Consider the following 24,277-nt stretch of genomic DNA (forward strand, 5'->3'; position numbering starts at 1 on the left):
TGGGCAAGAACACTACACTATACTAGTTAGAGTCCTTAAGGGAGACTGCTAAAACTACGTTTTAGTAAAATTGTAAGTATTTTTACATTTTTTGTGTAGTTTATTTTACTTCATTATTTACTGTCTTTTTTGAACTCCACTTTTACTTGCCTTCATCTGTGTTTGCGTTGGGTTGTTCTTGGCGTGACTATCATGTTGATTTTCTCCTGCAAGCTGCCGTAGTTGATGTGGGTTTAGCAGGTTCAACAAGGTGTAGAGGTGCACATTGTATTTGTTTGTACAGGTAGGTCATTTATGTGGTGAGAGCAGTGTGACTTTTATCTCAGTTATTACACAGTGTCAGACATACTGTATTCCAAATAGAATATTAAGGTCATCAGATGCTGGCTAGATGTTCCTAGATTAAGACGTAAGAAACATGGTAAAGCAGCTTTTGTTTTTATACTCTAAAGATGGGGAATTATTTGTCTACTCAGTTTAAAAAAGTTGCTTTTGCTTTTTCTTTCTCAGTGCTCTTACCTGTCTGCCTTTTCTAGTACAACACTTTTTGTGAAGCACAGTGAGTTATTTAAGCCTAAATGTATGAAAGGTGCTATACAAAGATTATTTTATATTGTATTATATTTTATATTGTTTTTGTTGCTGTTGTTAGTATTGTCGTTAGTCAACAACTGATATTGTGTTTACCATGCTTGTACCAAAAATTCATTCTATTTTAAGATGTAATTGATGCAGGTTTCATGTAGCAGTGAACAGTTGTCTGAGTGCGCCTTCACATGTGCATCACGTTTCTCTCAGAGCGTGCGTGCGCTTGGGTCGATTGTCTGACCTGTTGCCCTCTCGAGTTTCACAGCTCCTAGATTAACATGGCCATTCAAACGATATTAAAACAGCTTCATAGGAGACATCTGCTTGGAGGGCTGTCCAGGTAAACGCGGTGCACTGGAGATAACGGGTCGGCTCTAGGCTGGGGACGTTTCATTTGGCAACAAGTCGAACTGTTCTCTGTTTGGATAGCTCTGAAATTACATCCTTCATCCCTGCAGGACGATAACAAAGGATGTCGAGCAAACATTTCGGCTTGCACAATAGCTCAGTAAGAGGACTTCGTGGGGAGAATGCCCTCACATCCAGGATTAGGAGCTGACTGAGCCTTGCTGAGGCCATTAATTGCAAGAGAAACAATGAGGGCTGGTGAGTGAGAATGTGTGGAGCTGGGAGGTTTATAACTTATGTCATTCACTATATCACTCAGAATGCATTAGTAAATATATGGTGGATTTGAGAGGATTTTTTCTAGAAAGAGGTTGTAGATGTGTTACTGTTCTCAGTCAAAGCTGACATATGGTCATATGAGTCAGCTGATTGCTAATGTAGGCTAGAGTGCTGAACTTATTGTCAATAAGTGCGGAACAGATGTTTGCTTTGTTGAGGCGATTGCAGTCCAAATAGAATATTGTCCTCCAAGGACTGTTTGTGTTATGTGTACATGCATGTGCGAGAACTGAGTGGTCCTGCTCCTGGAGACCCTGTGATTCAGTCTTTCATTGTGGTAGAAATGAAAAGAGCTGGCAATCGTGGTATTCTGAGAACAGCATTTAGCATATAGAAACTACTGGCTTTTACAACCAGTTGTCTGGGCCTCTCGCTTTATTGCATTTTATGGCTTCTATAAAACATTCATCCTCACATCTCTATTTGTACTTAAGAAAACAAATCACCAGATGAGAAACATGAATATAATAAAAATCACTTCTTAGTCCAATAAGATGCACATGTTGAGGAAAAGCTGAAATGTAGCACTTTTTCAGAGACAGTGAGAGTTATTGGTTGGGTTGAGCACTATGAGGTGTTAGAATGGCAAATAGCTTTTTGAATGAGTTACAGTGTCTGTGCAGCACATGCAGGTGTGCAGTGGAGCGGTATCCTGCAGTCCTTCGGTTTGGGACTGAGAGGCAGCGGGTTATTTTCATTGTTATTGCTTAGAATGTAATCTGAAACAATGTGCAAAATTCAGGCCCACTTGTTACAACACACATTACTACACTTCATATATACAAAGTGTGGATTCGGTAGCTTAACATGTCTTACAGTCACAACTGGCGGAGCTCTGTTTAGTGTGAAAAGTGTAGCATTTCGCTGTAACTTGCATGGTAGGGGATAATCTTTCACATTTTGCCTGGGGTTTGTTTTGCTGTTTCAGCAGAAACTTGAGGAAGCTATGTGAATTACCACAGAGAGAGGAGATGAGGAAGAAAATATCAAATAGTCTTCTATCTCGTGGAAAAGAATAAACGGGGGTAAACGAGAAAGGGAAATAATTTGTTACCTTTGATAATAAATAAACGCATCTTAAATTGTCATTCATCTAGATACAGTAGCGAGATATTGCCATCATAAACATGCTGAAACTCATAAAGGACAACAGAAAGAGCTTACTCAACAGTGCCAGTGTTTTGGTAAAACATGGTTATGTGTTTTACTGCCCATACCTCAAGTAGATCTCTCCACTATATAGTGTTTGTATATATATATATATATATATATATATATATATATATATATATATATAAATTATATTTTCACATTTTCTGTAAGCTTTCCATTCTTCACTTTTTTTATAAATCATAAATAATAAAAACAAGCCCTGAAATTATTACTTACTTTTTTCCTCCTAATGTATTGTCACCTATGGGCAACAACATCAGTGTATGCTCAAGTCCTGATAGGCCTTTGATTGTGCTACAAGGGGATACACTGGGAAACAGCATTTGGCTCTGCCATATGAGGCAGTTTCCCAGAGTGATGGGCTATATGATACTAGGATATCATTGTCATGATTAAGGATATTAATGACTAACTGATTAACCATTAACTGATAAATACATAAATGATTGACTGGTGTTTTGGTGAAAAAATGTTTAGATAGTGATGCACAACTCCCAAGTTTTCTCTGCACCCAGAGTTTATGAAGTTAACTCCTCAACTCCACTTCATTTTAAACCAATAGCGCCAGTGCCATTGGCAAAAGCATAGAGCCGAGATTAAGCCATCCTAAGTGTAGTTTACACAATTTTTTGAGTAGCTACAAATCACTATTATATGATGAAGGGCCATCAAAGTCCATCTTTTTGACGCTCATTGGCAAGAGTTGACCTTGACTCGCAAACATGTTGGAGTAAAAGACTAACCCCTGCTCATGTTGGTATTTCTCAACAAAAATTACTGGGAGATTTAGTGCTAAGGTAGGCTACAGCTGACTCCTTTTTTAAAATGGTATTGCTTCTGTTGAGTGTAGTCTTAAGCTATAGTCTGAAAATGTGTTTAGCTTGTGTAGATACTCTCAGGGCAAAAAAAAAATCTGTGAACTATCGACTTTATGTTGATTGTTGTTTCAAGTATGCATATGAACTTCGAAAAAGCCGTAGTCAGAACATATATATTCGTTAATATATAGGCTAATAACATGTGTTCAGTGTAAGTGGACTAATAGAGATACACCAATACCGCTTTTTCCCTTCTGATACCGATACCAATACCTGATCCTTTAGTATCGGCCAATACCAAGTACCGATACCGATACTAACTCTATCTAATCTAACTCATGTATTCGTCTATTATAATTATAATTACATTTTTTAAACATCACGAACAAAACACATTCAGCTTGGCTAGATGCCATTTACTTGTTGAATTATATTCATTAGATGCTTAGGAAAACTTATTTTTGTTTATTTACTGTATATATTTAGTATTTGCTATTATGTAATTAGTAACAAAAAGAATCATGTTTAACAACTTAAGTAAATATAAAATATCTTTTTTTGTGCAAAAGAGTTAAAAACAGAACTGAATAGTATATGGATAAACCTGTGGTGTTTACACATCAGCACACAGCAGCTTCTCTGGCATAAAAACGGAGCTGAATGTTGTTTCACATCCAAATTTCACACCCAAATTTCAAATTCCATGTCATTTGTGGATGCACAGGCCTGGCTAGCAGGCTGCTATGCTAAAGGCTAAATTGAGACTAAAGACTATCATTATGCTAAGAGTCTGGTGGTTCCTTCTGCTCTCTCAATAAAATTAACTCAGACTGTAAGTGACCGCACAGTGGCAGACGAGTGATTGCTGAAAGAAGCAGCTCAGCCGTTCAGGTAAGCGGCTCTGTCAGCGTGTTCTTAACACCAAAAACTGCCATTACAGACTTTGCCATGAGCTTTTTTACTGCTGCTTGTTGTCCCACACCGCCGACGTGTCCGCATCACCCATACCGATACTGCGTTTAAGTACCAGTTTAGGTGTTGATACCGATACAGTGTCGGTATCGGTGCAGCCATATTGTCTTTCACATTGGGTTGCATTTTTTTATTTAATAAACACTTTGTTTGATGTTTTCATAGGTTCTGTCCGTGATTTTAGCTACGTTGGTTAACGATTAATTGCCAACTAAGAACAGCTGGGTATCACTCAGAAAAGATTACCAAAATTCATATCCCTAGTCATAATAAATTATACCACTAAGCTTTTCATATTCTGAGTGTCATCCATGCTTTAAAAACACTGGTTCATGAATGGTGGAGCTGTTGTTAGGAGATGATGATTGAGAGAAGTTCAAATCTGGACAGTGCCCAGAATCCATGAAAGCGTAATTGATCCTGTTGAGTTGAATTCAGTGATGTGCAGTACTTGAAGCAATGAATAAAAAGAAACATTGTATTCACTTTTGAGCTTTTTAAAAATGCACTTCTACTATTTTACTGGTACATTGTGTCTTTTGCAGCTTTTAATCATACCCTTAACAGGGCTAGGACCACTTATCGGTGTACTGCTTTTGATCAATAACAGCCTTGAAGTCAAATTTATTGTTATTTTTTCCTTTCCATTTTGACTACATAAGTGGTCTGCCCTGTTGTCCAAAACCACAGTCCTAGTTTTACCCTTATTATACATGCATCACTGAGCCTCATGAGCAGTGGTGTAAGTGCAACACTGACGTTCTGCTACACAGAAAATGGCATAAGAAGCAGTGTTTTTCAAACTTAATTATAATTTAATGTTTAGTTACTATGAGTTCTTTTTTACACTAAGTTGATTTTTACAGATTGTGGATGCACTGAAACTTTTACATCAAGTTTGATGTGCTTTTTTATTACACAACATAAAAGATGACACCGAGAAAGATGAAATGCATTCATTGAGTAGTAAATTTGTCTGAACCACGCAGACACTTGGTAACAGCCCATTCTGCTTAAACTGTGGCTTACAAAGGAGGTGCTGCAGTTTGAGCAACCATGAGTTCTGAGTTGAAAGACTGCATTAGTGTTCAAGTTTTCTTTTCTTTTTAGTTAGAAGACCTACACATGCTACTACAAATTAAAGAAATAAATCAATATAGCACAGTTACAAATTTATTATCTTAAGTTATCTTAAGCATAATATTTTTGCTGTTTCACCGCTTATTTTGCTGTTTTGCTCACCCCTTCTATGGCAACATTAAATGCTTCTGTTCTGTTCATGCTTAGAATGTCTTGTTGCTGAGCTACCTTCATTACTCAGTATTTAGAGACAGTGAAAGAGGTCCTTTCAATGAGAATGCATCCAGTGCAGCCCTAGATCCCTAATTGCAGCTGTAATACTGTGCAGTAGTGCAGTTGATCATACAGGGTTCATGCTTTTGCCATCCTTTTTGAATTTGTGATGGCTGAGGCATGACGAGAATGAACATTCAGGCCAAACATGGTAACTTTCTTTTTTTTTCTCTCTCCGAGGCCACACAGGTCAGCGGTCTCAGTGAAGAGATCTCACACTCTGAAACAATGGAGGGGTTTGGCAGTGTAAGTATCTTTTTTCTCTGCTGGGGTCAGACGTCTACCTCACAGTTTTCTATTAAGGTAGCAAGGCAGGCTGACCACTGACATTTAGCGTTCAGTGTGGTGGCCTGTGAGAGGTCAGCGGGGAGCAGAGTGGAAGAGAGGCCTCAGCAGAGTAATGTGGTGTTCATCAGCAGATGAACAAAAAGCCTCTTCAACATCGCTGCGATTTTCCCATGGTCCATAGACGGCCCCGTTTGGCCTGGGTTAGATTTTCACTTCTTGGATTTAAACACAAAAGAACATAATATTTATGTGTTTCATTATACCCCGTTTCTGCCGCCATGTCTGGACAGAGAGGACTGGCTATTTTCTGCCCATGTTTGTGAGCGCTCTCTGTTTGAACTTGGTGGCTGACCATTTTTGTTGCCTGCTCCCGATAACAAGGATCATATCAAACATGTTTGCCTTATGCAAGCAGAATGCGTGTTTCTTCATGCATTATTTTTATTTTTAATGCAGTTCAGAGTAGCGTTTCTTTAAAGCGGGGAGGGGAAAAAAAAAGTTTTCTCATTTTTTTCAAGATTCTGTTTTTGCCTCCTTAATCTGTTAGCATCAAAGGGGCACACATGCATAAATAATTGACTAATTCACTTAAAGGGGCCAGTGTAGATTAATTAAGCCTGAATACTAATTATGTTTTCCTGTCTTCACCAACTGACGCTGTTGTTGTTCAACATAAAGCTATTAGCTTCATAGCAATTACTTGGGCTGATTTGTGAAAATGCGTGTACTAAAAATATATTGAAAAAAGACCCACAGTAAGCGTTTGTTATTTTGTACAAAGAAAGCCAACTCTTTCATCAGTTGTTAGAGTTTTTGCAACAATACAAAATGTGGAATTAAAAGATTAGAACTTTATTTTAAGTTTTATGGATCAATTTGTAGTTGTGGTGTTGCAGCAATGTCTATTAAATATTACACTTTTACTTTATGTACAAACAGCCGCTCCAGTTTGTTAACCCAAGCTTGGGGCCAGAAAGTGACATTATTTATAATATGGATTCACTGCTACATGAGACCCATAAAATTATATCTTGAAGTTGAGGAGGGGAAGCAAGAACCCAGATATTTGCCTGTCCTGATTTAAACAAAATAAAAGTCGGCTATACAATTTATTTTTGTATTTAGATAAAAATACTGAGTACTTTATTTTATACACTGCTTCGTATAGTTGGCATAACATGTGAGTGACTGTATTCTTACTGGCTAAGCTAGCTTTACTTTTAGTATGTGACTCTTAGGAGGTGCTACAGGGCCACCTAACCCTGATCCTCAGTTGGTCGTATGTGTCAAGAATGCTGGCTCTACATTAGAGCTGTGTGGGCATGCTTGTACGTTTCTTTATAAATGCATGGCTGAATTATACACAATTTCGCTTCATGCTATTGCATAGAGGACACATAGTCTGTGCATTAGTAAAGCAGGGAATGTGAGAGAGAGAGAGAGAGAGAGAGAGCACAAGCTCAGAGCAGGGTTTGTTTACTGCAGCCGGGCTGAGGAAAACAGTCAGACGTAAATGAGAGTTGACGGTTTCATGAAGCACAATTGGTTGATGGCAGATTCAATGTGACTCGTCTGAACTGGGCGCTGATCCGTACAGTATGCAAAATTCAGTGTGGAGCTGGTCTATGCCCACCAGCCCTGCGCCCTGTCTGTCCCCCCCACGCCCCCCCACTCCGGCACCACCACCTCTTTGACTAGAACCCGAACTGAACAAGCCGCTGCTGTGCCCAATTCCTTTTGACAACAATCACATTCTTTTAAAAACTTCATACGTTTCACTTGTCACCAGTCGGAGATTATTTTATATATATATAAATAATAAGCCCTCTCCTCTCCAGCCTGAATACGGACTAGCAGCTTCACGTTTGTGCTCATTGGAAGAAAGGGCAGGCTTTTCACTTTTAAATCCACAAACTGGATGCCTCCGGATGTCAGCTGAATCGAGTCAGTCCCCCCCCCCTTTTTTTTTGTTCAAGGCCTGTTGCAATGTTGTAGTTTAGTGTTTGCTTGGCACAAGATCCTAGCCCAACACTGGAATTTTAATGTATTTGATCTGCATTGGAACGGCGCGTCAGGAAGGATCTGGGCCGCTATGTTTCTAAAGGCTTATGATATTTAGAGCATCGCAACAGTTGCGCAGCATTATTTGAAACGGTTTTGGCAGCGAGCCCGAACACTTGAATAATGATCGTTACCTTTTTTTGTCATAGTGTAGTTTATTTATTCAGATATCAAGCAGCTGCGCATTTTGTCCTTGAGCGTTTTCTGTTTTGACAAGCACAATACCTAACAGGGAACTTCTTATTGGAGAAGATGGGTAGGCAAAGAGGATACGTATTTAGGCAGTCAAAATAAAAGATTGTTTGCAGTTCCACAGCAAGTATGACCAAAAGCACTTGCGTAATGGCAGTCCTGGTTCTTTTTTCTTTTCTTTTTTCCTTCCAAGAGATGAACTTGGTAAAATGTGTTGACGTTTCTTGCAAGAAAAAAAAAAATAATTGAAATGCACAGTTTTAACAAATCTTTTTTTTGTACTGCAAAGGATATGTACATACTTAAAACACACACAATACTGTGCAAAAGTCTTGAAAAAATGTTCAGAACTCTGTATCTTGGCTGTTATTGCATTTGCAAGTATATTATTAGAGGAAATACAAATAAACATGAATACAGTAGAATGTAACCAGATTTTCTTGTTTTTTTAATAAAGTTATTAATATATTGGGTAGAAGAAAACATTTAGAAGAAGTTTAGTTCCTGACTTCTAAGTGGACACAAGCCAGTGCATTGATTTGTTAAATTCCATCAGCAGCACGCCTGATTTAATTTAATGAAGGACTGATTAGCTAAACTAGGCATTGGATAGTAGCTGCAAATACTTTCTAGGACTAGAACCTCCTTGAGGAAAGGTTTGGAAACAAGCTCAATGGATTGTTTATTTGAATTTATTCTAATGTTAGTGGGATTTTTTTAAACAAATACATGCTTACTGCCCAGATAAATTGCTTTACATTTAATTTTTTTCTAAAGACTTTTGCACAAAACTGTACTTTATGGATTCTCATATCTTTTCAGAGGAAGTGAAATAATATTGGCATTCACCACTTTTTTTCTGGAATCAGGAAAAGGCATCCATGCCATGAAATAACAAACTTTACACAACATGTCATATGAAAAAAATATTATTGCACTGAAATGCATGTTGTCATATTTTTTTAGATATTTATTTTTGTTGTTACTTGACGTTTGCGTCTGGCCGATGATGAAACGGTTTCTGCAGTAATTAAAGTTGATATCTGCTATATTTTTGCCACCCTCTTCAAAGTGCCTGAGTCTCAAGGGCAAAAACAGTGATTTGAGAACTAAAGGCAGGCTATCCGCCCACATTGAGCTAATTTAAGATTAATTACATCAGTGTAACAGAGACCAGCCCCATCGATGTCTGAGAGCGTGTGCGAGAAACAAAAAGTTATAGCAGTAGACCACTGTGTGTGCGCATGTGTGTGACAACCGTATGGCTGTGCAGTTACAGGATCTGCTAAAACTGATCTGGGATGAGCAGAAGTTTCGTATGTGTGACGAGTACTTTGATGTTACCGTTGTGGAAGTTCTGTATTTGATTAGGAAATGGAGAAAAATGAAAAATATGGTATTTTTTAAGATAATTAACATTGAAAGTATACAAGATAAAATGGGTTTGTTTTGTCGTTGAAAACTTTTTAATTATTAATTAATGCTGAAGTACTAGATACTTTTGTGCCGCTCTGATTTTAGTTAAATCATTATTTGCTTATTTCTCGAGTGCTGGTGGAATCATCAGCCATACGTTTTCTTTTGGGACACGTAGCGAAATATGCAGTACATAGAAAATACATGTAAAACAGTGCCAAATGGCTGCTTGAAAAGAAAAGAAAATGAAAAACTTAATTGACACAGTTGATTTTTTATTTTTTTTTTCTGGTCAGCATTACAGGCTTCCTGTTGGAGAAATTGATTTGAAGGCAGTTGGGAGAAGGGGAGAAAAAAAACGAAAATGGTTTTTAAATAAGTTACAATTAGATAAGCATTAATCTCAGTGGTGCAAATGAATGTCTGGCTTTAGGGCTTGTTGGATGTAAAAACAGATTCGCTAAACTCCTCTCTCCAGATTGGAATGTGTCCTCTCCCCACTTTAATTGCTCTGTCATCTAGAATGAAAAACATCCTCCTCTTACACAGCCTGATTCTTCATTTTTAAAATCATGTTTTATATTGTGTACACGCAAGCAGCCTGCCTCCTGTGCCGGCTGTTTTATCATTCTGATCTGCGCAGTCTAGGGTTTCAGTTACACACACAAGGCTTCAACTACCACACTGTGGTAGCATTTGTATGTTACTTGACAAATTGTTATTCACATTATTATAGTGACTTGTGTTTCCAGTCACCACCAAAAACCAGGTGACTGTTGTATAAATGTTGAGTGAATCATTTTCTCTCTGGTTACCATGTAAATACATTACATAAGTGGCCCTTGTTTGTTCTATAGAGCATTTTATAATTTGTTTGCTGGAGATCAGAATGGCTTATGTGTGCAAAAATAAGTCATACTTATTGAAGCTCTTTTTGAAAACTTGTTAATTACTTTCTAGTTATTGTGTAAATTTGAGTCTTGCAGGCACTTTAAAAGTCTTGAAAAACATTTAAAAAGTTGTCCAAAAATTACTCGTTTTTAACTATTAGAGGTTTTAAACGCTAAGATGATGCCTAAAGACTGCGTTGAGTCATTGTGTATAATAAATTAATTCAGAATTGCCTGACCACCAAAAATATCCAGCCAGCAGTGTTCCTGTGGTCAGAAACTGACCAATGATGAAGAGCTTGAGGACGACATAAATAATAACAAACACACTGGAAAGACAGTGAAAATGTTTGATTTTAACCTCTGATTAAATAAAACAAGCATTAATATGTGCCATATTTGAGTTGTGGAAATTGCATTATTTTTTCTGGGGATCTTAATGGGATGGAACTTGATGAGATCTTAATATAGTATTAGTATTTTCTCACAGCAACCCTGTGTGTGTGTTGATAATTTTAGCTGCAATCCCATTATGTCAGACTCTTGGACACTAGATGCTAGATGTTATTTATTTATTTATTTTTAGTAATGAATGTCATCATATGCAGTGATGTGGAGTCAGTAGGTTGTATGACTGCGTTACGCTGGGGGATGCATGTTAAACTTAACCGATGGCTACTATCTCTTCTATGAGACAGTAGGTGATGTTTAAGAGTGAGAATTCATTCTTTGAAGAGAAATATAAAAAAAAAAAAGAAATAGAGTAGGCTTTGCTTAACACAAAACTTTTGCTTGTTATTCCATTACTTTTGTCTTTTCATATCCTGAATCTGCATGTCCAAGTTTCAGTAAACAGGAGCAGACTGAGATACTCTCATTTATGTTTTTTAATTTAGTTTGAAGTCTCTCGGCCTATTTTCTCTCACTTTCTCTCTGTCTGTTGTGTGTGTGTGTGTGTGTGAGTTCAGTCTTCATGCTGTGTGCAATGTGTTTGTATTGATTTGCATATTCATATGCGCGACAAATCTCAGCGTTCTCACGTTGCGCATATGAAAGTGCATAAATTTTCGAAGAGAAAATGTTCTTTTTTTGGTTTCGAGGTGGCGAGTTGGGTTGGGTTGGGTTGGGTTGGGGGGGCCTCTAGCAGCAGAGGGAAGTAGTATTTTAATGTGACCTTCATTAGGCATTCATGTCAACTTTTCTTATCTATTTATGATTAAATTTTTTCCACCCCTGTTGTTCAATTAGTGCTTGACCCCTTTAGCAGCGATGTAAATTAAATGACATTTCAGTGTCGTCCCATATTTAAAATACTGCGTTAGTTGCGGATCATAAATGATGATCTTCATTCTGCAACTAATTTATTCATTTAACAATTTCCCTCCAGAAGTTGGAGCAGAAGGCTCTGAAGCAACCTAAGCAGAAGAAATCTAAGTCGGCTGAATTTCTGATGGGTGAGCTCCGTATGATGAGTTATTGCTCATAATTTGTGTAAGGATTAATTAACTAATTACAGACAAATGGCTCTGGGCTAAATTTTGCTCTTGCTTGTCAGGGCGCAATTTGTAATTATTTTAATCATTTCTTCTTCTTCCTCTCTTCTTCTTCTTCTTCTTCTTCTCCTTCCTCATCATCTTGTTTTTTTTCTTTCTCTTTAACTCTGTTTTCCCCTCTGCCTCTCTTTCATGGTTTGAGTTTAATTTTAACCTAATTGTGCTACAGTGACATTCTAGGAGGTTTCGCTTGAGTGTTTCAACTGGGGAAGAATCACTAGAAGGAATTTTCTGCTATCATTAAATGTACTTTGGGAAAAACACACCTCCCTGACCTCTCTCTTTCTCTCCCTCCCTCACTCCCTACCCCAAGCACAAGGAGAGGAAGAGGAGGAGGATAGGAGGATGATGAAGGGCATTGTAAATCCTGCATTCCTGAGTGGAGAAGAGGAAGATGAGGAGAGCCGTGGCAGGCGGAGGAGGGAGGGAGGGGGAGAAATAGGAGGTGACAGGCAGGATAGCACCCTCGCCGCTCACCAACAACAAACGGAGCTGGAAGCCCCTGCCAACGCAAGAGGTGAAGCTTCAGTCTTGATTAGACTCAAAACGCAGTGACAGAGACTCGCCCTGCCTCCACATCTAACCTCCACACACGCCGCATTCCACTGCTAGCCTGTCTCAACAAGTAGTTACATCCATTTTTGGATGTAGCTGTAAGTTGGGATGTAGATGATTGCGAGTGTTGTGTGTGTAGGGCTGTGTAAGTGCATGTGTGCTTTGAAGAGTGTGTGTGTATATATATATATATATATATATATATATATATGTGTATATATATATATATATATATATATATATGTGGGTGTGAGGGTGAATATATGTCTGAAGGTGTGTGTATTTCTGGAGAGCTGTGTGTTAGAGTGAGGCTCTACATTTGAAAAGTTTTTTTTTTTTAGGACTGTCAAATGAATCATAATTAATCGCATTAGCTTGTGTAGTTAGTCACGATTAATTGCATTTGTCTTATTTTTTTCTAATTTAACCCTAAACAAAGATTTATACTATTCAATGCATGCCATTTTGTTACAGCAGTCGTATGCAAAATTTTGGGCACCCCGGTCAAATTCTGTGTTTTGTTGATTTACTGTGTGAAAATAAGTACACAGTTTTACAAAGAACACATCTATGAACAATTTAAAACACTGTAAATGTTTATTTGCTGAATTGAACATATTGAGGGAAAAAACATAAAATCTTAACAGATTAATTATTATAGCACATAATTTTTTTTTTCTTTTCAGTATGTTAAACTTATCGAGTATATGGAAATTGTACACTACAATTTGCAGAAAATGCCATATTTAAGTTTGTTCTCTGTAGAGGATGTTTTAACCTATTTCCACTAGAACATCAACGAAGCATGTAACTTGGCCAGGGGTATCCAAAAGTTTGCATACAAAACTGTATGAGGGAACAAAAAAAGCTTCATCAGAATGTATTTATTTTTTTGGTAGTGGTATGGGGATGTTCATTGGCTGGTTCATTGGTAAGGGTATGGGGATTGAAGACACGGCTGGCTCATTGGTAGGGATATGGGGATGGAGAGACAGGGCTGGTTCATTGGTAAGGGTCTGGGGATGGGGAGACAGGGCTGGTTCATTGGTAGGGGTATGGGGATGAGGAGACAGGGCTGGGTCTTTGGTAATGGTATGGGGATGTTCATTGGCTGGTTCATTGGTAGGGGTATGGGGATTGAAGACAGGGCTGGTTCGTTGGTAGGGGGATGGGGAGTCAGGGCTGGTTCATTGGTATGGGGATGTGGAGACAGGGCTGGGTCTTTGGTATTGGTATGGGGATGTTCATTGGCTGGTTCATTGGTAGGGATATGGGGATGGAGAGACAGGGCTGGTTCATTGGTAGGGGTCTGGGGATGGGGAGATAGGGCTGGTTCGTTGGTAGGGGGATGTGGAGACAGGGCTGGGTCTTTGGTAGTGGTGTGGGGATGGTCATTGGCTGGTTTATTGGTAGTGGTATGGGGATTGTAGACAGGGCTGGTTCATTGGTAGGGGTATGGGGATGGAGAGACAGGGCTGGTTCATTGGTAGGGGTATGGGAATGTGGAGACGGCTGGTTCATTGGTAGGAATATGGGGATGTGGAGACAGGGCTGGTTCATTGGTAGTGGTATGGGGATTGGGAGACAGGGCTGGTTCAATGGTAGGGGTATGGGGATTGGGAGATGGGGCTGGTTCATTGGTAGGGGTATGGGGATGGAGAGACAGGGCTGGTTCATTGGTAGGGGTATGAAACTTTTTTAGGAGAGCCATCACTTGAACATGCCATTTAAAAGCTGCATTAAACCGAAAGGGCTACACTTGTAGCATTACGAGTGGAGCTAAGAATGTTTGAGAATGTTTAAGAATGTTTGTCTAGATTTGAGACACATAAAGGGTAACACAAAATGGACATAACTGGGGCAAAATTTTCATCGAGTAACTTGCGCGCTAAATTTATTTGTTTCTTTCTTTATTTGATTTTTTTCCAGAGTCTGTTTTGACATGACAAAAATATAAGGTATCAAATTTCAGCTTCTGGGTGTGAAGACAGTAACACAGTGTTTGGTCTAGCATATTATTTGACCAGCACTTAACAACTTCTTTACTGACTGTGGTTCTGGGTACCTTGCATGCTTACAAACATCAAAGTGTAGAATCAGTACATTTCCTTCACAAAGTCAGGAACAGTTTACACTAACGGAGATATAAGAGTTTTTTTTATTATTACTATAGACTGAAATGAAGAGGGAAAGTGAAGGAGATCTGTAGGAATGGAGGCTAGATTTTAGATGGTTGCCAGCATCATGTCCGCTGAGAAACTGCGGGGGGAAGTGGAACAAGACGAGCAGCGAGCGAGTTTCAGCTGCCGGGCATGTTCCCTCACGTAAATAATTCAAGCGATTATCAAATTCAAGCCGAGATCAAAACTAGGCCTTCTCCTATACATTATTTTAAAAGTAACACTACTGTAGTCAGTCCCTTTTGATAAATACTACATTTATGTTCTGCTGAAACAAAAACTGAATCACTTTTTGTGGTACCTTAAGATGTCTCCTTTTTTCTGTTGAGTTTATTTTTTTTTAAATCTTTTTTAGAATCGGCGGGCCACTTTTCATTGTTTTTACTTACTACTAACTTACTCACAACATGAAAAAACATGTGCCCTTTTTTTTAACATATTTGCACTGTTCCTAATAAAGACTTTTGTTCTCAGACTCCACATTGCGAGTTATTGATGGTGTGCATATGAGAACAGAGCAGAGAGAATTGTGGACACTGGAGGCCAGCAATTTAAGTAAATCTAAAATATGATGGAGAGCTATGCAAAAAGACTCCTGAGGCTGTTAAATTGTACAGTTAAACGTACAATTTACAATATAAAACATTTACATTTGGATATCACAGTTAAAATGAAGGGTGCAAAAATAGGCAAACTAGACTGAGATTATATTAAAAAATTACAATTGAATAACAATTGAATTATAATTAATTCATTACTAGTGTTCATTTTTTTAGTGGAAGTCTATTTTTAATGTTCCTAATGATTGTTTTGCTATTTTAATGTCCTTCAGTATACTAAAATACCAAGCTTTAGTATCTTAATATTTCTCATAACTCCTGCCTGTCCACAGTTCACAGCTTTAACAACGTGTGTAATTTTCATGATATCATAACTGCAGCTTTCGGCTCTTGAATTAGCCAAAATGGGATTTAAAGCAGTTAGGACCGGAGTGTGTAGGTGCTGAAAATCAGAGACCATACACTTGATTTTAGGTGCAGAAAGCAGCACGGCAGGGGTCTACTTGGTTAATAGAAGCTATAAAAGTCTGGAAAGCAGCTTTGATGCCCATAGGTCAGTGATTGCTAATAAGAAGGCAATGGGACATGGAGCTTGCTTACTCCCTCACTTTCTCCCTCTCTCTTTCCCCTCTTCCTTTTGCTTTCTCTCTTTGCTTACTTTGGCTGTCGACCCCCAGCCCAGAGTTAGGGTATTGTCTTTGAAATCCCGGCCTCTTTCGGCTTCTACACGTTTCTCATTAGTTCTTTTGAACACAGGTAACATATGGCAGGTTGTGTTTAAGAGATTGCCTGGGCTGACCTTTCCTGGCATGCTAATTAGGCCCCAGAGCAGCAGTGGGCCCTGGTGGGTTCAGCGCTGGGAACAGGGCTGAGCGAGGGCCTTATCAGGTAGCAAACGCCGCCCAGCCGGCCCGGTGTGGGCTTTCAAAATTAACATTTTCGCTTCATATGCTTCTAATAATCACTAACCTTACCCAAACCGCCACCTATCAACCCCCTTCCACCTTGTTCTCTCTCTGTCGCTTGCTCACTCACACTCTCTCTCTCTCTCTCTCTCTCTCTCTCTCTCTCTCTCTCTCTTTTCTCTTTTGTTGTCCGTCTGTACTTTCCACAGGAAATGAAGGTGCCCGAAATTACTTTGACCCCTCGGCGGCGGTGGAGGGCGACCCAAGGCGGTGCAGGATGGTCGGGGTCGGAGCGGGAGATGAGCTGGAATTAAGTATGCCATTTCTGCTTGTAATGGGCCGTCTCAGTTCATTAAAGCAGGGTGAACGAGATCACTCTCGGCCAGTCGCTGCGCTCGGTGGGACGGTCTATGTAAATACTTTTTAACTGATGGCTGACAAGATAGGCTCATGCCATGGCCATCATCGCTGAAGGTCACATAGCATTGGTTGGTTCCATTTTCTGCCTTTTTCCTTCATCACTTCTTTCAACATACTCTAAATGACAGCAGGGAAGCTCCTCAGCGTAGCAGTAGCCCCCCCCCACATTTGCCTATTAAAAGCATGCTCTTGGGATCGAGGTAATATGCATGTTATAATGAAACCTGCCTATTAACAGAAAAGCGATTCCAACCATATCTTTTTGGACATCGGTGTTCTGTAATATCCTTGAATCCTACCAAACAGAATCACCTTTGACAATGATATTCCTTAGGTGGAAGCAGTGCAGTGTAAAATTCTGCATATATTTCCTTGCCCTAGATGGCCTAACATAAGAACCTACGTGTATGTTATTATTAGCTTTGAGCTATAATGAATGAATGTAAATTAAGGTTGAGAATTAGTGTCAGTTTGGTGGAAAATCATTACCACCGTTTTCATTTTGACTTTGCAGTACAGGTGACATTGATCGATATTTGACATTGATGTTAAAATGAGCAGCAAGACTGGCTGTTATTTACAGCTGATCATTAAAGCTTATTTTGTCTCAAAGAATTCATGCACGAGGACGAGCGAGGTCTGTATGAGAAGCTGTCTCAGATGCTGAACGAAGATGATGCTTCAACCATCATAGATTTGCCTGGTAAGATGTACATTTAGTAATTTATATTTATTTGGTTAAAGATATTTGTTCTCACATATTGCATGTTTTGCTGGCGAGATCAAACATGAATTTTCCTTATATGTATTTGTTTTTATATTTATCTGACAATACTCGCTATTAAATGTCAAGTATGAGTTTTCCTTAAATGTTCATTGTTAACCTAATAGAACCTAAAAAAAGTGTGCAGTAATTTCTGGGAATAACATGCGAAAGTAATACATCATTTATCTCTCACTTATAACGCAATTTGTCACTTATCACATACTTCTCAGATAAGACATTACTCATTACAGAATTACCAGAGTAGCCCACCTATTCAAATCTCATAAACCCTCACAAAAGACCTCTTTCCTCATCAGGGAGCTGGAGACTGCTCAGGTGGACACACACTGATTACAGTGGTGTAATAGGCTTTTCCCTTGTGCTGGAGTCTTTGTTGTTCCTGCCTCAATCCTTGTTCCATTAGCAGGGGGACAGGTGGAGAACTGCCAGACTTTTCACCGTCTTTGTTTTAGTGTGGAAGCCGTCTCGCGTGATTGGTTGAGGTGGCGCGTGGCTGTTGTAATTCCTTCGCAGGATCGGTGGCGGGCTTAGGCCAGCCGGAATGCGTGCATGCGGCGTTAGCAGACTAACATTTGGGTTTGATTGTTTGGGATTTTTGCTGGAGCTGTGAGATTAGACACTTGGCTATTGTCTCAGAATGTTCATAAAATCCCACAAAGGCGCACTAGTAAAGAGGATACCAGGATTAACACTCTTGCACAGAGAGAGGAGGAGGAGGCACATCCATTCCTCTCCTCCACTACCTACCATCCATCCATTCAGCTATCGAGTACTCTCAATGACAATAGGGCTGAGACAATTGTTTCAGTGTGTTCTCACTCTCCTGCCTCCCACTGGTGTGTGTCTGGAGCTTTTCTCCGGAGTCCTTTACATATGATACCATTGCAGGCCGTTCCCTGGTGCTCACACTCTCATGCGCTTTTGTACAAAGCATGTTAACAATGAACAAGACATGTGAAACATCATTAGCTGAATGGACGTCGTCCAGTGTGCAGTGTTTAAGAAGAAAACCCTCTCAAGGGAATCCATTTGGTGCTGCCGGATAGGAGCGGGTTCTTTAGGAGGCAGACTGCACACATCGACTGAACGTTGAGACCAGCTTACAAGAAAAGCTGTGAAACCCTATTAGGCCTAGTGCAATTCTTCCAGAGCTATTCTCTCCGCACACATGAGGGATACTTGTCCAGCGATAAACATTAGCTATGGAACGGCACTTCCTCCACTGATCAATCTGATTGCGTTTGTGTGTGTGTGAGTGTGTGTCATGGAGTGTGTGGCGGGGTGCTATTACACTAGGCCTTCATTAGCAGGACTCTGATTAACTGAATGGTTTAATTAAATCTCCACATTTCTCTGTGATTTGGTTTGGAGGAAAGTGCTTGCACCTCCTGAATATGCTTTATTAGGCCTGGCTTTTATGCGTGTGTGTTTATGTACAGAACTGTGAGGAAGTCAGAGACTGAAGTCAAAATGGCCATTAAGTAAGCTATTTATTTTTGAGTCAGGAAAAAAAGAAAACATATTGTGGTGTACTGCCACTGGCCGCTTTGCCATAGAAGCACGGGAGGTTTACTTTAATGTTCATAGTTGTTGATCTTAGTTGACATGTGTGCCTGTTTCCCGACTAAGTGGTGGTTCTCCCTTGCTGCCTGTTCAACAAAAGAGCATTTTAAAGCGCAATGTGTCCCACGTTTTCTTCACTGATGCTACAATATGTTTAACGGGCCTTTATTTTAATTTTATTTCACCTCTCAGTATGTTTTGGGAGTCTTGCTTTCAATATTTCAACAAAATCCACAGGGATATTTTTCCATGCTTCTTGTAAACACCTTCAAAGTTCAGTCTTAGAGGTGGGTGACATTGTTAGGTTCTCATATTTCCCCGAACACATTCAGTGATGTTAAGCCATTTCCTTAATATCGGCTTCTTGACAGCTGCACATCCTTTCAGACCCATAACATTGAGTTGTCTTTGTGGAAGGATGGAAGCACCATTTTTTTCAGATCTGAGGCAAGAGCGAAGCTTGATATGCAATTTTCTCTATATCTTTTAATAACCTATTGAGCTCCAGTTTTGGAATGAGCCAAATACTTTGGAATACTCAGTCTCCCCAGAAATATCTCCTGAAAAATGAATAAATTATACAATGTAGTGTGTAAATTGAACAAGGATCTATTTTTGTTGGTTTGCCTCCGTACTCCAGATGTGTTGGATTCAAAATGAAATGACACCTATTTGCATAAATTGAAGATTACAGCGTATTTATTTTTTTTTTTTAGGTTAAACTATAAATCAGGTCCTTTGATATGCATAGTGCTCACATTTTAGTGGACCATAAGTATTGGACCAATTGACCTAATCCTAAGAACAGAAAATTTCCATTTATCAATTTCTGGTAGTTTCAGGGCCTTGTTGCTTTGAGTATTGTATTCAGTGAGTGAAATGCATTCTCACAGAGGTTAAGGTGCGGGTCACCATTGTAAAGAAATCATGCAAGGTATGTTTCTCCACAATGCGTGATTTTACATCAAAATACTTTGAAAGAGTTTGTTTACATCTCAGTGACTGAATTATGCTGAAATTTTGAAAAATTATTAGAATTCCTCTTTAATGTTAGGACACATCCATGGCTGTGTCCTGTACTTGTGGTCCCCTTAAATGCATGCAGTAATTCCTAAAGTGCTTGCGAAACAAAACTAAAATCCCATCACATTAAAGTTGACACTCGTTTATAGTCCTGTTTCATTTTAAATTGAGCCTCCAAAGTATAGGAGCGAAATAATGCACATTGTCACTGTCTAGTTAGTTATGGAGTCTTTTTTTTAATCTCTCTCTCTCTCTCTCTCTCTCTCTCTCTCTCTCTCTTTCTCTCTCTCTCTCCATCTCTCTCTCCAGGTAGTGTTCTGGAGGAGAGGACAGTGGCTAGAGCTTCCAAGCTCCCCCTGGCCGGATGGAAGGATCAGTTGCGGGAGCAGCTGGTGGAGAGGAGAGAAGAGGTTATCCCCCACTATGTAGAACAGCTGAGAAAACGAGTGCAGGATGACATGATCCCAGTGGGCAGGCCTTCACTGGAACAGGTCAGAGTCACACACATATATACACACACACACACACACACACACACACACACACACACACATACACACACAGTACTTACAAAATAGGTCTATGTAACCTTCCTGTGTGCACCTGATGGCTGAAGTACGTAAAGTGATTAGAGTGCACTACAGTCATCCTGTCCTTAGCAACATGTTCCCCTAAATCTATCCAAGTATAATTTACTCTGTATGTCAGTATTAATTAATCAGTTAATTTCAGTTCATCTTTGCAGAAATTTTATCTTTGCAGAAATATGACTCAAGATGCATTGCCAGCCACTTCCATTCCTAGTTCTGAGATTTTTGTCCAGTTGTTTTGTTTGTCTTAAATCCTTCGTAAAAAGGTCTATGTGATTACGTTGTACCTAGTTCGTACCACATAGCTTTGTCAGAACAGTTTCAATCATGGAAACCAAAGCATTTTGTAGAATTTGTGGCCTACATTAGTGTCTTTCAGAGGAAAAATAAAAGCCTTCAGAAAATGGCAACTTGAACTCTTCCTGTACTTTTGTTGTTTCAATCTTCTATAGTTTTGTGAGGACAAATGTGGTGCCACTATTCATTTTTGCCTTTTTGGTTTGGGAACAAACATTTTGCAGAAAACTGGAGCGTGAAAGACTTGTGCGGACTAGCAGGAGGATGCGATGAAGCTTACAGAAGCAAATTTCTGTAACCTAGCATTTCAGTCTTAGGGTTGAATGTAGTTACGTGGGGAGGTATTGTCTGAAAACCAAAGGAACCTTTAAACCATTTCAGATACCGAAGTAAAAGACGTAGAATGAAAAATTATCCAGCGTATTTTTGGTGATAATCTGTCTTGGCGGTGGAGCGGATGAAAGAGTGGTGCAGTTAAGAAGAGAATGCAAAGTTAAACAGAGAAATTGATCTATAATAAGATATAGTAACGGTGCTGCTTGACTCATCGCGTTTCTTGGATAATCGTTTCTCGTCTCAGTGCTACTGCAAATGAGGGCTTTATTTGCCTATAAAACCTCACTGCTGTTTCCCAACTGCTGCTGCGCCCACTTCCCTTTCATAAAGCACATTATGCACCCCACAATCCATAGCTATTTTAAAATACTGCTGTCTGTTTGGAGTCTTACAGTAACAAAAGCCTTCATAATACTTCAACCAAGGCGCACCACTGTCAGTCAGCCGTTACAATGCCAATGAATAGGGAAGCAAATTTGCTGACTGAATGCTATCCCTCGAAATGTGCATCAAACAGACTCAGCCATGTGTGTGTTGTGTCTGTAGGGGACTGGCTCACAACAATCGCCTGGAGATTGTATTATTGCGATGGATCCGGAGCTCGTACTCTCTGTGCCGGCCCTCACTGAACGTATGCCTGGCAGGATGAATGTGCGGAGAGAGGGATGATGGAGGAAAAGGAGTGGGCGAGAAAACGGAAAGTAATGGCCGTCTTAAGGGGGAATGCAAAGGTACCGAAGTGTGTTCACGAGATGCCAAATGGGACTCCTTTTTTCTGTACCTCATATGCCTGTATTTATTTATGTATTGTTTACTTATTTACTTATTTATTTTTAAGCTCTCCATATAGCCTCTGCTCACACCTACTCACATTGTAATTGTGGTAATGATAATTATAATAATATAATAATAATAACAAATAATAATAATAATAATAATAATAATGTGGTAAAATTATTAGTCTGATGTATTTGTGATTATTCTTGTCCCTTATATTTTATATACAAAGGTAACACACACACACACACACACACACACACACACATATATATATATACATATATATATATGTTCACTTTTGAGGAGATATATCTGGAAAGCTAAAAATATAATCCATGTGCAATAGAAAGGAGAAAGTAAAAAAAGGAGTTTACAAAACTGGACTTCCAAAAAATGTTTAAAAGATCATTAAGAAAATGGGACTTCTAACAACCACAACCTGGTAGACCAGCAAATTTGTCACCATCAGATAAACAGTACTTAAACTCTCAGTCTTTGAGAGAAAATATCAAGCTCCCTTTTGCTTCAGATCTGAAAAATCCACAGGTGTTTCTGTCTATCTTTCCACTGTGAGAAGACAACTCAGTGCTATGGGTCTGAAAGGATGTGTAGCTTGTGTAGTCAAGAAGCCTTAAGTGAGAAAAGCAAATAGATAAAAACAAAGAATTTTGCTAATTAAGAATTGAGCACCTCAGAATCCAAATCCACTGAGTGTGTTTGAGATAACTCTCATCATGAGAAAGTGCAACCAACTGATCTGTGACTGGTCTTTTTCCACTTGTTGTGGAAAAATATGTCTGCAGATTTCTTTAAAAAGCTAAAAGCAAGTTTCCTAACAAGAATGGAAGCTGTAATAAGCTTCGTCATTTTCTATCATGTATGTGTGTTTGTTTTTTTTTTTCTGATGTTAAAAATAACTTGTTCTTAATGGCCATTTTGACTCAAAATTAAATGAAGGGTGGTCTCTGACTTTTGCACGGTACTGTATGTATATTTTATCCTTTTTTCTGAAATGCACTAGTGTGCTCATATCTCTGTTGTAGCTGTGTCATATCTCTCTCTTTCTTTAATTGCATTGGTCTTAAAGGAGTCCTTTCCCATCAGAGACATGGATCAGGAAGAGGCTGTTTTGCAGGACCGCCTCTATGCTGCTTTCCAGCGGTACACACTTTTTATGCTAGTTTTCATCTGATGATATGTGAAATAATCATTAATCTATGTTCTGAACAGCATTTACATTTTGCTGACATATTTTGAAAGAAAGTGTAATATACTTGTAATATACTTCACAATGCATTGTCTCTCCTGGTGCATTGTGGGTAAGTTGCCACAGGGTGGAAAAATCTGTCCATGTCATTGGACGCAAAAAGAGCATCAATTTTGTTTTGCACATCAGTCTTTTTCTTTCTCTGCCTCCCTGCTTGTCTGTCTCTCTCTCACTCTCTCTCTTACTCTCACTCTCTCTCTCTCTCTCTCTCTCTCTCTCTCTCTCTCTCTCTCTCTCACTCTCTACACCGCTGTAGGCATGAGTGTGTTTAAAGTTTTTAAGAATTGTTCAGCCCCATCCACACTGACATAATAAAATCAAGAGAACAGCCCCAGCGTCTGGCCAGCCAGGCTGTGGGTGTTTGTTGGACAGTGTAGCTGTCAGCTAGCTGCAGACGAGAGTTTTGTTCCATGACCTTTTCCAGGCATCCTTGGCCCTGTAAATTCCTCCTCATATTATTGGTGGGTGGCTAATAGACAGGAGAGACTCATCATGCATTAGCCCAAAGCTACAAAGCTGCATTGTCCAGATTCGACCAGAAAATTGCTGGAGAATTGATAGAAAGTAGAGGCCGCCTGACTTCATGTATGTTTGTGTGTGTGTATTTATATATATGTTTATGTATTTATATATATATATATTATATATTATATATATATATATATATATATATATATATGCATAAAGAACAAGTTATTTTATTTATAGATAAATTTTATGTATCATTTTTTGTGCTACCTCTGTTTTTTTCATTTCTTACTTTTTTGTGTGTTTTAGCTTAAAGTCTTATCTGGGTACTACACTTTTGTTCCTGTTGCTGATGAAAGATCATGAAACATTTTTAACAAACAAAAACAACATAAAAAAGAAGAAGAAAAAACTAACAAAGACAACATCCTGTCCTGTTGAGTCTCTCTTTTTCTATTGGTGCAGTTGAAGCTTTTTTTCCTTTTAGAGAAACGGAAAGTGTGGTATTGCTGTTCTGAGGAATTAAGAGGTTAGGTGAAGAGATGGGACAAAGGA

The 24,277-nt window shown here is 39.0% G+C and overlaps 1 protein-coding gene across 1 annotated transcript; it reads left to right on the forward strand.

Annotated features, from left to right (window-relative positions):
- The first annotated feature begins 1,128 nt into the window (after positions 1-1,128).
- On the forward strand, positions 1,129-20,788 carry LOC118800417 (orofacial cleft 1 candidate gene 1 protein homolog). Its single transcript, XM_036560623.1, has 6 exons — positions 1,129-1,194; positions 12,305-12,508; positions 16,401-16,505; positions 17,225-17,314; positions 20,294-20,475; positions 20,747-20,788. The coding sequence occupies exons 1-6, from the start codon at positions 1,185-1,187 to the stop codon at positions 20,786-20,788; spliced, it is 633 nt and encodes a 210-aa protein (XP_036416516.1). The 5' UTR covers positions 1,129-1,184.
- The last annotated feature ends 3,489 nt before the right edge of the window (positions 20,789-24,277 follow it).

This window comes from Colossoma macropomum, unplaced genomic scaffold (assembly GCF_904425465.1).
Source record: "Colossoma macropomum unplaced genomic scaffold, Colossoma_macropomum, whole genome shotgun sequence".
In the NCBI taxonomy this organism is placed as follows: Eukaryota; Metazoa; Chordata; class Actinopteri; order Characiformes; family Serrasalmidae; genus Colossoma; species Colossoma macropomum.